At 39.1% G+C, this 16,409-nt stretch overlaps 2 protein-coding genes across 8 annotated transcripts in view; one reads left to right on the plus strand and one right to left on the minus strand.

The window, feature by feature from the left end:
- The window catches only part of lzts2b (leucine zipper, putative tumor suppressor 2b), a 41,505-nt gene that overhangs the window by 15,955 nt on the left and 9,141 nt on the right, over positions 1-16,409 (plus strand). For both annotated transcript variants that reach the window (XR_012388267.1, XM_017358600.4), the window contains exon 2: positions 14,366-14,770. Coding sequence is in view for 1 of the 2 variants with exons in the window: in XM_017358600.4 (XP_017214089.2) it covers positions 14,393-14,770 (378 nt within the window). In the remaining variant the exon portion in view is untranslated. The remainder of the gene's footprint in view (positions 1-14,365; positions 14,771-16,409) is intronic.
- pdzd7b (PDZ domain containing 7b) overlaps positions 12,662-16,409 on the minus strand; it is a 50,809-nt gene continuing 47,061 nt past the window's right edge. For 3 of the 6 annotated variants that reach the window (XM_073918958.1, XM_068224838.2, XM_073918954.1), the window contains one exon: positions 13,381-14,761. The gene's annotated coding sequence lies outside the window, so the exon portion shown is untranslated. Of the gene's footprint in view, positions 14,762-16,409 lie in introns of all 6 variants that reach the window. The other 3 variants (XM_009300706.5, XM_073918957.1, XM_068224837.2) reach the window with 3 other exon arrangements.

Genomic DNA, 16,409 nt, shown 5'->3' on the forward strand with positions numbered 1-16,409 from the left:
GTTGTGTCGACATCACCACTATGAGATCTGTCAGATGTTGAATTTTGTAGCCATAACTGATGTATAAATGTCAGGATTTGAAGTCAATAGGATGTTGGTTTAAGATGTTGGCTCAACATTGGATTTTGGTCACTTTCTAACAACCTAAAATCAACCAAATATCAACGTCATTTGATGTCATTATTAGACATCTAAATAATGTTGTCCTTAGACGCTGGCTAGACATTGGATTTTGGTCACCTGACATCATAAGATAATTTTAATTCCTTTTAAAGACCTTCTAAAAATATTTAAAAAATATACGACCTCATCGCCACTTTAATTAAACTCTAGGAACAGTTGTTAATAAAAAGTTGTATTTAAATAAATCAATGTAGCACAACCATGCAACAGAACTCAGATAAGCTCTGAAGAAACAACGCTTGAAATAATAAACTACACTGTTGTGTTCAGCGACAGGCTTCCGCCACTGTTTAAACTTGTCTTTCTCCAACCAGGAGTACCAGCCTGATCTCACGGGGAAACGTAAGTATTTGACGTTTTGTCAGTTTAGTGGGTAATTCGTACGAATTCGTACAAGTTCAGTCGTATGAAAATGTATGATTTTAAGAAGGAGGCGTGGCACCTAACCCCACCCCTAACCCCAACCGTCACTGGGTGATGAGCAAATCGTACTAAATAGTATGAATTAGATCGTATTAATTCATACGAATTAGCCACTAAATAAAAACGTTACCAATTGCCGTGAGATTGCGTTGGGAGTACGCAAACTTACATTTTCCGTCTGTTTCGCTTTATGGTTTTGCTTCATGTGGAGAGCGTCACATCACCTTCCCGCTTTTTACTTGATTAAATTACGTGATATCACCTGGATTGAGGAGTTAGGCTGGACGTACCAATGGTGTAGTTCGAGCACGCCGTTGATAATATTAGGAGGAAGATAAATATAGGTATGCTTTTTTGGTGACAGACACTTTGTACAACGCTTGAACAAAAATGTAAGACCTCGTAAAAACACGGTTAAGACTTTTTAATACATTTTAAGAGCCTTAATTTTCTCATAATTGATTTATCAACTTTTAATACTTTTTATGAGCCCGCGGACACCCTGCCTAATGTGTATATTCAGTACAAGCTGAAGCTGATCGGTCAATTGCTTGTGCGCGCAAGCTGCAAACCTCCATTAGAAACAATGAACTTGTGCGAACTCTAGAAAAGATGCGATATGTGAACGGCCCCTAAAATGTCGTTTTCATTTGTGATCTTCATCAGTTGATTTTCTTTCACAGACATATTGTATTCACCTGATTTGTTGACAAATGGGTTGCAGATCCATTCCTTGGCAGTTTGTGGGTCCTTCACTGGGCCTTTTCCCCTTAGCAAAGAAACTTTTCAGAGGCGTCTGTTTCTTACTTATATTGCTTTAACTTGGGTGCTCAAGTGACTTAGATGTAACCAAGAGAATACGGTCATTTTCCAAAATAAACCAAAAATAATGAACGATTTCTTGTGTGGCCTGGTACCACTCCACGACCCGGTGGTTAATGACCACTGATTTACATGATGAAACTGTACTAGTTATTTTACAGGATACTACACTGTTAAATATCTGTAAATGAGCAGTTTTTTTTTCATATTTTGTGAGTCATGTTTTTATTTTCCCTCGCTTTATGCTGCTTTTAAATTGCATTATGGCATCTTGATCTTTCTTCCAATAACTTTTAACCTTAAAAAGTTTGAAAAAAGTGACCCACGCCAACACGGGGAGAACATGCAAACTCCACACAGAAACGCAGACTGACCCAGCCGGGACTCAAACCAGCGACCTTGCTGTGAGACCACAGTGCTAACCACTGAGCCACCGTGTCGCCCAGAAGAAAAAGTATTATAAGAAATAATGGTCAAATGTGTTTCACTTGGGAAACATTCTGAAAAGTGTATACATGTATGTGTGTTCAAATGGGGTTTGTCTGTGTGTGTATGTGTGTGTGTGTGTGTGTGATTTTTAGAGTGGATCCTGAATAAATTTCCTCGTCTGGTGATGTTCTGTTCTTTTGGCTGGTGTTTGGACCTGTTCGCTTGGTTCCGCCTGTAGAAGCAGTTTAAGTGTGTCCAGCGTGACCCATTTACAGGACCTGAGAGAGACACACACGGCACGCTGTAGCCTACTTACACTAGCCTATATATACCAGCACAGCACACTCATTCAAAACTTTCCCCTGGAACTGTGTGTGTGTGTGTGTGTGTTGACTGAGCATTTGAGTAAGTGTGTGCATGCATGCATGTGTGTGCGTGTGAGTGTATGTAAAAGTGTGAGTGTATGAAAGAATGCGGGCATGTGTGCAAGTGAGTGAGTGAGCGAGGATGAGTAAGTGTGTGTGCGCGTGGATGTGTGTGCGCTAGTGTGTGAGTAAGTGGGTGTGTGAAAGTGTGTGTGAGAGTGTGAGTGAATGAGTGAATGCGAGTGTGTGTGTGTGTGTGTGTGTGAGTGTGAGAGAGAGAGTGAGTATGCATGTGTGTGTGTGTGTGTGTTAGTGGATAAGTGTGAGTATGTGTGTAAAAGTGTGTGTGAGTGAATGTGTGTGAGTGTATGAGAGAATGCGGGTGTGTGTGCGAGTGAGTGTGTAAGCGAGCATGAGTAAGTGTGTGTGCACGTGCATGTGCGTGTGTGTGCGCGCTAGTGTGTAAGTAAGTGGGTGTGTGAAAGTGTGTGTGAGAGTGAGTGAATGTGTGTGAGTGTATGAGTGAATGCGTGCGTGTATGCGAGTGAGTGAGAGAGCATAAGTAAGTGTGTGTGTGTGTGTGTGTGTGTGTGCATATGTGTGTGAGTAAGTGGGTGTGTGAAAGTGTGTGTGAGAGTGTGAGTGAATGTGTGTGAGTGTATGTGTGTGTGTGTGTATGTGTGTGTGTGAGAGAGAGAGTGAGTATGCATGTGTGTGTGTGTGTGCGTGTTAGTGGATAAGTGTGAGTGTGTGTGAGTGAGCGAGCGAGCATAAGTAAGTGTGTGTGCGCGCGCGTGCATGTGTGTGTGTGTGTATGACTGAATGCGAGTGTGTGTGTGTGAGAGAGAGTGAGTATGCATGCGTGTGTGTGTGTGTGTGTGTGTGTGTGTGTGTGAGCGTGTTAGTGGATAAGTGTGAGTGTGTGTGAGTAAGTGAGCGAGCGAGCATAAGTAAGTGTGTGCGCGCGCGTGCATGTGTGTGTGTGTATGCGTGTGTGAACATGCGTGTGTGTGTGTGTGTGTGTGTATGCCTGTGTGCACGTGTGTGTGTGTGTGTGTGTGTGTGTGTGTGTGTGTGTTGTGAGTGAGCGTGTGTGTGTATAGATCATAATGAATGTAATCTGAGTTCGCATTGGCAGCTTCGTCTGTCGTGTGTTTACATTTAGAAACGCTTATGGAGATTATATGCAAATAACATGCAAATCTCAGAGTCAGTGTTTTGATGTTAGCCGGATGGTTTTATGCTCATGTGTGTGGTGTTTTCCGGGAGTGTGTGTTCTTGTATTTGTACGATAGACCTCTACATTGAGCTCTTTGTGATTGGCGAGTCGCTGTGGTTTGATCATCACACAGATCTGCAGATCGGGAACAGCACAGAATATTCTAGAAGCCAGTAATGTTAGTAGTAAACACTCAATGGGATGAATTAAGCAGGTCTGTTTACGCCTGCTGTTGACCATCTCAGATGACACATCTGGAGGTGTTTGGAAATACATGTTTGTACTGTATGCTGATGCCACCATGCTATATACACAGTAGTCAGTATGAATGCGTCAATAGAGCCGCCATCTTGGTACAGGCCAGGGTCAGGGGCGCTACTGCACATTTACTGACGGGTATGCGGCTTCGACTTTTGCCAACATATTTCCGTCAGTAAATTAAAGATATTTCCTCCTCATCAACATGATTTAAACATACATTTCACAGTTCTGAGCACAACTGAAATAGTATGAAGTAGTAAAAGGTATAATTACATTAAGAAATGCCAACTGACCCAGCTGAGACTCGAACCAGTGACTTTCTTCAGTACAGTTGAATTATTGAATATTCCCACAACACACGATCAGCACAGATGTAGAAAAGCGAGAAGAAACTGAAGGAGGGAGAAGCAGAGAACGTGATGATCTGGGATGGAGACTCACTGAGCTACATTTCACACACGTGCAGCGGAGAAATCAGTTTCCCTGAGGGACACACACACACACACACACACACACACACAGACTGAAGCACTTTTACTAGGGTGAAGAGCCTGACGGACACACTACTGCTTCAGGATCTGTGTCTCAGAAACCAGCGACATGCAGGAATTCACATCAGGTATGAGGCTAACTGTGTGTGTGTGTGGTCCTAGTTTTTATCATGTTGTGGGGACCAAATGTCTCCAAGTAATAGCAATACCAGTAATTTGTGACCTTGTGGGGACATTTGTTTGGTCCCATGAGGAAAATGGCTCTTCAAGAATGAAGTATTCTGTCACATAGACTGGTGTATTTTGAAAATGCAAAGCTGCAGATTGTTTGCTTTCAGTGTTTGTTTAGGGGTAGGGTTAGAGGTAAGGCCATTTGTAAGTGTTCATTACAGTAGAAAATACATTATAGAGAGTCTATAATGTTCAAAGACATGCAGTATAGGTGAATTGGATAAGCTAAAATTGTCCGTAGTGTAAGTGTATGAATGAGTGTGTATGGATGTTTCCCAGTGATTGGATGTGGCTGGAAGGGCATCTGCTGCATAAAATGTGCTGGATAAGTTGGCGGTTCATTCCGCTGTGGCGACCCCGGATTAATAAAGGGACTTGGCTGAAAAGAGAATGAATGAATGAATAAACACTAACCGGCCACTTTATTAGGTACACCTGTCCAACTGCTCGTTAATCAAATGGCAGCAACTCAGTGCATTTAGGCATGTGGACATGGTCAAGATGATCTGCTGCATTTCAAAGTGAGCATCAGAATGGGGAAGAAAGGGGATTTAAGTGACTTTGAACGTGGCATGATTGTTGCTGCCAGACGGGCTGCTCTGAGTATTTCAGAAACTGCTGATCTACTGGGATTTTCACGCACAACCATCTCTAGGGTTTACAGAGAATGCTCCGACAGAGGAAATATCCAGTGAGTGGCAGTTCTGTGGGCGCAAATGCCTTGTTGAGGCCAGAGGAGAATGGCCAGACTGGTTCCAGCTGATAGAAAGGCAACAGTAACTCAAATAAGCACTCGTTACAACCGAGCTCTGCAGAAGAGCATCTCTGAACACACAACACGGCCAACCTTGAGGCGGATGGACTACAGCAGCAGAAGAGCACACCGGGTGCCGCTCCTGTCAGCTAAGAACAGGAAACTGAGGCTACAATTCACACAGACTCACCAAAACTGGACAATAGAAGATTGGAGAAACGTTGCTGCTCTGATGAGTCTCCATTTCTGCTGACACATTCGGATGCTCTGGTCAGAATTTGGCCTCAACAACATGAAAGCATGGATCATCCTGCCTTGTATCAGCGGTTCAGGCTGGTGGTGGTGGTGTAATGGTGTGGGGGAGATTTTCTTTGGGTTCATTAGTACCAATTGAGCATCAACGCCACAGCCTACCTGAGTATTGCTGCTGACCATGTCCATCCCTTTATGAGCACAGTGTCTCCATCTTCTGATGGCTACTTCCAGCAGGATAACGCAGCATGTCATAAAGCTCAATCATCTCAGACTGGTGTCTTGAACATGACGGTGAGTTCACTGTACTCAAATGGCCTCCACAGTCTCCAGAGCTCAATCCAATAGAGCAGCTTTGGGATGTGGTGGAACGGGAGATTGGCATCATGGATGTGCAGCCGACAAATCTACAGCAACTGTGTGATGCTATCAAGACAATATGGAGCAAAATCTCTGAGGAATATTTCCAGCAGCTTGTTGAATCTCTGCCAGGAAGGATTAAAGCAGTTCTGAAGGCAAAAGGGGGTCCGACCTGGTACTAGTAAGGTGTACCTAATAAAGTGGCCAGTGAGTGTATATAAGCATAAATTGTTCGTGTTTGGTGTGTTTGAGAGAGAGAGAACACGTAAAAGAGTGTGTAAGACCCCATCTGTTAGTCTGTTAGTGTGCATGCGTATGTCAGGCATATATGTGTGTGAGAGAGTTAGTGTGCATTTGTCTGCGAGTGTATGTTTGTTTGTGTATATTTGTAAGCTAGAGAGAGAGAGAATGTTTGAAAGAGTGTGACCCCATAAAATAAGAAATTGCAATGTCCATTAAGTGTGTGTGTGTGTATGTGTGACAGCATTTGTGTTACTGTGTGTGTCTGTAAGTGCATGTTTGTGTGTGGGAGTGTGTGTGTGTGTGTTGTGCTCCACACAGAGCTGCTAGTGTGACAGATCTGTGAACATGACACTGGTGTGCAGCACATGAGTGTGTGTGTGTGTTCTGTGGGAGCTGTGTTTGATGGCATTCAGGAAGTGACTGAATCAGAGGTCCTGCATGAAGCCGCAGGGTGTTATTGGTGAAACTCGCACATTTGCGTGTGTCGGCTCAAACACTGACCCCAGTTCAGCTCATGAAACCTGAACTGCTTCAGCTGAGGGATCATTACATGTACACTTACGGTATGCAGATTAATACACACACTAGATCCTCTGACTGACTCTGCACAGCAGCACTGGTTCACTCGTGTGCGTTTTGGTTGTGTTTCGCCACACTGAAGGGTCTGGAAAGCCACATACAAAAATCTGATATGAAGAGTTCAGATGCAAAACCCTGTAAACCCACCAGAGCTCTTTTCTTGTAAATGAGCATTTTCTATCAGACTCCTCTGATTAAGTTCAGACGTTTCATTTTATATGTGATTAAAAGGTTATTAGCTGGTAAATAAAGTACTTTTTTTTCTAAAAATGTCACTTTAGACAATTCTTTGGTTTTTAACAAGGGAGATTTTCTTTTGTGTTAAAATCAGCCAGGGCTGGAGTGGGACTCCTTTTTAGCTCTGGAGTTTCAAGCCTTAAACCGGCCTACCTCAGTCGACGACTGACTATATTAAAATGACGTTATTTCCAATTCAGTTTCTAATGACACATGTCTTTTTCAAGGACACAGCTGCCTTAGAACTTCAAATGTTTTTCATAAATATGAGAAGATTAATTCTTTATAGATATCCAGTCCTTTGTAACGGTTGTCACAGAAAAAGAATATGTACATAATTAACCCTAACAGTACTTAATGTCTTAACACAGAAAATGAAAAAAACACCTTATATACTGGTGTGGGTCGAACTCGGATCGGCGGCGTCATAATCTAACATGCTAACCGCTAGACCACAATGGCGCTGTCTAGCACAGCATTGTTATCTGCTGCTATTGATTTCTACTCTTTTTATTTTATTTTATTTTTTACCCCACTATTTTTCCTCCCCTTTTTAGATTTCTAATCAAGTTATGTCAGATTTATTAATGTAGTGAATCATTGAGCAGGTGTAATATTCATTAATATTCACTAGGGTGCCGCTGTTTGGGGTGGAATGGGGTGCAGCCTGCAGGTTAATCATGATCATCATTAACCTGCAGGCTGCATTTTGCTCACGTGGAAAAACAGCGGAGCTGCGGCTAAATAATGAACAAAAAGTGTGAGGCTATGATCAAATAAACAAATAAATGATAAAAAGTGCGACTGCTGAGAGTGCATGCAGCTAGGGACACCGGCCCTCGCGCCCAAAAAACGGACCGGCCCACCGGGAATTCTCCCGGTTCTCCCGATTGGCCAATCAGGGCCTGAAAATAGCTAAATCCACTCGTGCTTTTATTGCAAAACCCTCTAAACCCACATATTGAGACACAACAGTGTTATAAGTTGAAAATCACTGAAGATGCAATTAGAAATTATTTTACCAAACATAAAACCCCTTACACAGACCACCTGAAATTAAAAGTACAGAAATCTGTCAAGTAAGTTCATTCCACTGTGATGAACCAGGGAAAATGCAGAAGTAGTAGAAAATGAATGAATGAAATCTGTCAAGTGCATTAATCAATAACATTAAAACTGACATGAATTAAATCTGAACTATCTGCTGTCATTTCTGATATTTGGGATTTAGATTTAATGTAAGAAATGTAAACATTGTAAAATAAGCTTGGTAAATTCAAATAATGTAGTGCAAAAACATTGTGAAACATTAATATCTGTGCACTGTCCATTAATATAAAGTTTATCAGATCTACAGGTGATATGAAGTTATACAAGTGTAGGTTTATATATTATATTTATCTTTTAAAATAGCTTACATTCGCAAATAAAACACAGGGTAGGCCTACTGGGCTGAAAGGGGACGCCTCTCAGACACTTTTAGAAGCTGTTATTCATTCATTCATTCATTCATTCATTCTCTCCATACTCACGGTCTTGGTCTCTTGTTTATCCTCATATAGCATCCATGCAGGATAAAAGAGCAGCATCTTAACTCTGTCTTTTGTGAAACGCAGTTGGTGTTTAATGTATAGTAAATCGGACTCATTCAAAGTAGCGTCGCTGCGCAAACAAACATTATGAATGCATGCTGCACTCCCCACTGTACAGTGTGTTTTCTTTTTCTTATAATGCGTTTTGAGGTAAGGCACGTTTTCGTTTGGCATTTGCTGACAGTCGGACAGGCTCATCCAGTTCATCAAACTCCATCTTTTAAAATCGTAAGCGGAATAAAACGCTTTCGTCATAAAGCCGGGGTATCAGCGCGCTGCTACATTGAAAACATGACTTGATTCACGCTTCTGATTATTCTCTCGGGATATAGCAGCTTTTGCTGTCAAAGGCAAGTGGCATTTAGCGGCTTTTGCATCTGAACTCTTCCTATATGGAAATATATGCAAATTACACTCAATTTCATATTTTGATTTTATGTTTATAAAATATTTGTTATATATGTCAAAGTATTGCATAAATGTCTGTTCTCACTTACACACTCCCTCTCTCTCACACACACACACACACACACACACACACACACACACACACACACACACACACACACACACACACACACACACACACACACACACACACACACACACACACACACTCTCTCCTGAGGTATGAATAATTTTGGGCTATTAGTGCTGTCAAATGATTAATTGCGATTATTAATTTCGTTTAACTTAAATATTCATAATTACAATATATTTAAATTAAATCTTAATTATATACAAATATAAATATGTATGTAAATATATTTATTTTGTATATTTTTGTGTATTATGTATAGTATGTTAGTGTATTTATACATAGACATACATAAATATACACAGTTCACATGTATATATTACGTAAATACATACTTTTATCTTGGATGCGACTTAATAGCGAGTTAATTATTTGACAGCACTAATATGTATATACTAATAATTAGAAATATACACACACACACACACACATATATATATATATATATATATATATATATATATATATATATATATATATATATATATATATATATATATATATATATATATATATATATATATGAGCAATATCACACGGGTAGCAGTGCGATATGGCTGTATATCAGCACTGGTGGGACAGCCTCGTGCCTTAGCGTCCCACCAGTGCTGATATACAGCCATAGCGCACTGCTACTCATGATATATTGCGTTTATACAACAGTTCAACAGCACAATCCTGTATATAAATAAGAAAATCAAACACGGAGAGTCTAAAAACTCTTTTGTATTAGGAACTACTTTCTTCCACCAATCATTCACATCTGCAGCTGACGTCAGAACAGCAGAAGCCGTTACTCATTCACCAACGTCACTTTAGAGCTAGTGTTTGAATGATTTTTGCTCACATTTTAAGATTATAAGGCTGAACGTGACATGAAACGCCATCCATCTACAGAGATATCTTCTTACAGTGTTACAGTCTACAGTATTTCTCTTTGCAATCGGGATTTCACAATAGTTACCCCGAAAATAACAACGAATTCACTAACGTTACCAGACTGCTGTTGTGTTTGCGATAAGGAAAACCGATAAACACATGCGGACTTTGCTTATTTCAATCTGCCAACACAACACATTCCTGATATGCAAGCAAATCGCTATAAATACAGCACTACAACATACAAGAGAGAGAGATCATCTAACCTGCCAACATGTCTCTGAAAACCCGGGAGACCGGGGGAGGGGGTGTTCGGGGGTGAGGTTGAGAACAGGATGCAGCGGGTTTTGGGTGGCTGCTTCAATCGGGTACTGAACCAAAGCTGGCAACCCGGGGGTGTTTAGTGTACAGACTGTACCAAAGAGGGGGGTGGGTGAAATTACGGGAGTTTTTAGGAAGAAATAAAAATGGGATGTTTGCAGGAGACTGGTCTGAAATACGAGATACTCCCATGAAAAACGGAAGTGTTGGCAGGTATTGCTTACCAGTTTAATATTGATTTGATCTGCTGTAGTTAGAAATCAGACTGTTATAGCTTCTAAGCGTAAGGGCTTATTATTACGTTCTGGCGCCATCTTGTGGATAGAAAATGTCAACCGTCGTCGATGAGCTGTCTCTGAGAAATTGTAAATATTTTAAAATAGGCACAATTCTTGCAAATAAACTGCATATTTGCAATCTAAACATCTACATTCTCCACTAAAAAGCCTCAAAAGTATATTTTGTTGTGTAACAGCAGTAATATTTGTCAAACTGTTGTGTCTCTGCTTGTTGCTGGTTGTATGTGGGCGGAGTAATACACAGAGGGTAAAGAGGCTGTACGAATGCTGATATTACTTAAATATATCATGGCTATCAGCCAATCAGATTCGAGATCCAGACAGATTTGCTGTATAAATAAATAAATAAATAAATAAATAAATAAATATGTGTATATATATATATATATATATATATATATATATATATATATATATATATATATATATATATATATATATATATATATTAAGGGTGTCACGATCCTCCAAATCCTCGATTCGATTACATTTTCGATTCTGAAGGCACGATTCGATTCGATTTTCGATCATGAATAATTAATTAATTAATGACCAATTAATTATTTGTAGCCTACCGTTTAAACTACCTGACCTGCATGGTCTTTGTTTTAACCATAAACAAATCATACAGTAAATGAATAAAGGCAAGACACACACATAATTACCACCTGTCAATCACTTTTTCTGCGGGACTCGTGAATAGGCAGTGATCTGTGTCGTTATAATGGCGTCGCTAAAAAAGACGCACAACCAACAGGAACCAGCCAACAGTATCTGAGGTGTTCGCTAAAATGACTAAGTACAAGTGAGTGAAAGATTGAAGCAGTCCTCTGACTGCCTGGACCTGCTGTCTCGAGCGCATGGCTGTGTGTGCGTCTGTGTCTGTGTGGTCATGTGATGTGCATTTTCAGAGGTAGAGAGGAAGGAGGGCTGCTCAGAAATGCTACACGCCACTGTGGATGTCAAATCGTTGTCGTTCTAAAATGCCATTTAAAAACAAAGACAGTGTAAACAGGGCCTGAGTGTGTACTTTTCGCGAGCGGATTTGCAACGGGGGCGGGCGGAGGATCACGATGCCGGTGTTGTCTATCGGACGAACCCTAATACGTACATAGCAGAGCTTGCAAAACTGTGTGTTTTTTGTCGACAACACGAACGTTGTCAACATAACTCACTGGAAATCCAAAATGCTTCCACACCGGCGACTTCATTGAAAGAGGAGAGGGTTTAAGCTCTGTCGACGGGTCTCCTGCGCCTGCAGTTTAACAAGCACTTCAACAAGCCTTGGCAAGCCAAGCTTACGTGACATGGGGGCGTCGCAGCATCGACGATTCTATTTTTTTGATTCGATAATCGAAATTGAGCATACATTTCGATCGATTTCGATTAAAAATTGAAATCGTGACACCCCTAATATATATATATATATATATATATATATATATATATATATATATATATATCCCAGTAATGGGTTGCAGCTGGAAGGGCATTCGCTGTGTAAAACATATGCTGGATAAGTTAGCGGTTCATTCTGCTGTGGTGACCCAAGATTAATAAAAGGACTAGGGCAAAAAGAAAATGAATGAATGTATATATTCAATATATCATAGAAATATTTGAAAAATAAATAACATAACATTGGGTGGCATGGTGGCTCAGTGGTTAACAATGTCGCTTCACAGCAAGAGGGTCACTGGTTTGACTCCCGGCTTGGTCAGTTGGTGTTTCTGTCTGGAGTTTGCACGCTTTCCTCATGTTGGGGGGGGTTTCCTCTGAACTAAGTTGGCTGTAATGTATGAGTGTGTCCGCGTATAATTGCTTCCCAGTACTGGGTTGCAGCTGGAAGGGCATCCGCTGTGTAAAACATATGTTGGAATAGTTGGCGGTTCATTCCACTGTGGCGAGCCCTGATATATAAAGGGAATAAGCCGAAGGAAAATGAATAACATTATACAGGCCAATAATTTTGTCTTCATAGGTAAGATTAATGCCTGATGTGATTCACAGAGGTGTTTCACAGTAATGTTTGCAGTTTCTGCTCCACCAAGAGGACTCATAATCAGCCCAGCATTGGTCAGCTAATGACTGAGTTCTGCCCCTGTGATTAAATAACATGTAAAGTGTCTGAAACTGGTTTAACCTGATCAGAAGCTGCAAATAAAGGATTCATTCACAGAGCAAAAGATTCCTGATAGTTTACTCACTCCCTCGTCATTCATCAGTCGAAAAGAAATGTAAACATCAGCATAGACTGCACAGTTAATGCACGACTGAATACACCGTTCTGCTTATTTAAGCTGTGTAAACCTTAGAGGTAACAGCTAAACTACATAGACAAGCACTTTGTAAGCTGGGAAGAGTGTAGCATTGGACAAGCTGAATATAATGGGTGGTAAAACACATGTATGTGCAGTATTAATGAAGATATCAGCCTAATATTTCACCTATCTGTCCAGAAATATTAACCAACATGAAGGATACATCATTAAGATAGTGCTGAGCATGGCCGCCGTGTTGCGAGCCCTTTCTAAGCTTTTCACTCATAGCACACGCGCTGCTGCTGATGTGACAATGAAAGTGATTTGGTTGTGAAGATTCTGGAAATCCTGCTTCAGTTTCCTCTCTCTTCTGCTTGATTTGTTCTGTGTTTTGTCAGTCTATAATACTCTAAATATTTTCATTCCAGTCTGAGTGATTAGTGCAGCCTAAAACACGATGATAACTGATCATTTACAGCAACAATGAGCTCAATATGTGAGCTTTGTCCAGTTCAGTGGCTTTGTTTACATTCTGCTCTCCAATATGGCCGACTGATGATGCTGCATACTCTATAGCGGGCTTCTGTTTGGGAGTTGTTATCTGTATATTTATGATTGTATTGTGTGTTTTTTTTTTTTTTGTATTACCCGTTATGTTTTTGGTTCTGGAAGTGAACTAATCCTTCAAATGGGTTACTTGAGAGTTTATTCTCAACTTTAACTGGCAGACTTTACCAAACCGCACAGATGCCACAAACAGTGATGACGGTTTTAATCAGCTTTAGTGCTTTATTGTTTGTAACGGTCGAGCCAGATCATTTCTCTAATCTAGATTAGCTTTGTATGCTGAGTTAGTAACTTGTCTATTTGATAGCTGTGGACCGTAACAAAGTATTTTTACTTCATTGCTGTTGTTCAGTAATGTACAGATACTTAAATAATACACTCAGTAGTTTTATTTTAGGAAACTTGTACTTTTAATCCACTACATTCAACAACTCATTAAATCAAATGATCCGTTTAGAGTGAGTCTGCAGTAAACAACTCACTGAATCAATTGATCTGTTCAGAGTGAGTCTCCAGTGAAAACTGATTGAATCAAATGATCTGTTCAGAGTGAGTCTCCAGTGAAAACTGATTGAATCAAATGATCTGTTCAGAGTGAGTCTCCAGTGAAAACTGATTGAATCAAATGTTCTGTTTGGAGTGAGTCTCCAGTGAAAACTGATTGAATCAAATGATCTGTTCAGAGTGAGTCTCCAGTGAAAACTGATTGAATCAAATGTTCTGTTTGGAGTGAGTCTCCAGTGAAAACTGATTGAATCAAATGATCTGTTCAGAGTGAGTCTCCAGTGAAAACTGATTGAATCAAATGATCTGTTCAGAGTGAGTCTCCAGTGAAAACTGATTGAATCAAATGATCCGTTTAGAGTGAGTCTCCAGTGAAAACTGATTGAATCAAATGATCCATTTAGAGTGAGTCTCCAGTAAAAACTGACTGAATCAAATGATCCATTTAGAGTGAGTCTCCAGTAAAAACTGACTGAATCAGATGATCTGTTCAGACTGAATCTCCAGTAAAAGCAGATTGAAGTGTTAAAGTGTTGATGTGTGCTTCATCTGCAGGTCTTCTGAGCTGCCGAGTCCTCCATTATGGCTCTGGTCCAGTCTCTCCCCGTCTCCATTGACCCTCGTCTCCATCCGGCAGAGCTGGGCGCGATGGGTGCCGTCAGCAGCATGATACCGAACCACATCACCTATCCAGAGCGTGCAGACATTGAAGTTAGCACCAACTTCCGGAAGGGTACGCCGGACTCCGGCCGGCTGCTGTGGGATGTCCCGCAGGCCGGCAGTCGAACTCCCGGTAACAGGAGGAGGGCGATAGTGGGCAGAGCGAAGGGCTTCGGGACGCGCTCATATTCACATGAAGACTTAATCAGAGACTGGAATGATAATCATATGGATGTGGGAATGACCTCTGCTGTGGACGGACCTCCCAAACTGGTCCCTGTGTCAGGACAGCTGGAGAGAGTGAGTACAGATGGACAAAGCATAAAATAATAAATTTAAAAATCCTTTTAAAATAAAATAAAATCCTTTAAAATAAAATAAAATTCTTTAAAATAAAACACTTTAAATAAAATAAAAGCCTTTAAAATAAAATCCTTTAAAATAATATAAAAACCTTTGAAATAAATTAAAATCCTATAAAATAAAATAAAATCCTTTAAAATAAAATAAAATTCTTTAAAATAAAACACTTTAAAATTAAATAAAATTCTTTAAAATAAAATAAAATACCACAAAATAAAATCCTTTAAAATGAAATAAAATTCTTTAAAATAAAATCCTTTAAAATAAAATGAAATCCTTTGAAATAAAATAAAATCCTTTCAAATAATACAAAATTATTTAAAATAAAATTCTTTAAAATAAAATAAAATACCACAAAATAAAATCCTTTAAAATAAAATAAAATTCTTTAAAATAAAATTCTTTAAAATAAAATAAAATTCTTTAAAGTAAAATAAAATCCTTTGAAATAAAATAAAATCCTTTCAAATAATACAAAATTATTTAAAATAAAATAAAATTCTTTTGCGATTTCTACTTTTTATCATTGTTTTGTTCTTTAATTGAAAATGTTATATTATTTTTGTAAAAGAATTGTAAAGAATATATATATTTTACCTTTCTTAGTATAATTCTTGATTTTATTAATCCATTAATTATAACTTTAAAGAATAAATAAAATAATCTTTTTGTAATGCCTACTTTTTATATTTGTATATAAATTTTTCTTTAACTGCTAACATCAAAAAAATATTTGGGTCACTTTAAAAAAATCAGTTTTATCCCTTTTTAAAAACATGTTATTATTAAATATTATATTTTAAAACCATTTATTTACACATTAAAAAAAAAATTGGCCTCTTTATTTTAAGGTACACTTTTCACTTTTAATAAACCATTAATTATAACTTATTCCTTTCGCAATGTCTAATTTGTTAATCACTTTTTTCTTTGATGAAAAATGTTATATATATATTGTATAAACAACTCTGCTAACATAAAAAAATTTATCAAATAACTTTGAAAAACATGTTATTATTAAATATTATATTTTGAAAACTTACACTTAAACAAAAAAAACAATTTTTTTAATATTAGGTACAATTCTCTCTTTTAATGAACCAATAATTATAACTAATTCCTACTAATAGTCAGGGAGGTGATAAATAACCCGATGGTCACTCTGATTATGAATGGTTATTATTAATTATTAACTATTCCAGCATATGTTTTACTCAGCGGATGCCCTTAGCAGCAACCCAGTACTGAGAAACATCTCCTAAATCACCTTTTTTAAAACTGAAGAGCTTTACCATGTAGATTGGTGACATTTCCAAAACCTCCCTATGTTATATGGCAAAATGTCTGATGTTTATTTTCCCAGGACATCCAGCAGGCCATAATCTGACCGTCTGCCTGATAAAAACAGCAGAAACACATCTCCCTTTGTACGAGTCATCAGAGGGGGAAAGCCCCGCCTACTAGTGACTCTCTCTACCTCATTAGCATGGGGCGTTAGTCCTGTTTTGAGTCTTTCACTATGCCGACACACTGACATTTGTAGCTCCGCCCTCTTTTGAATAGAGCACAATCTCAT

Source organism: Danio rerio, chromosome 12, assembly GCF_049306965.1.
Source record: "Danio rerio strain Tuebingen ecotype United States chromosome 12, GRCz12tu, whole genome shotgun sequence".
Lineage (NCBI taxonomy): Eukaryota > Metazoa > Chordata > Actinopteri > Cypriniformes > Danionidae > Danio > Danio rerio.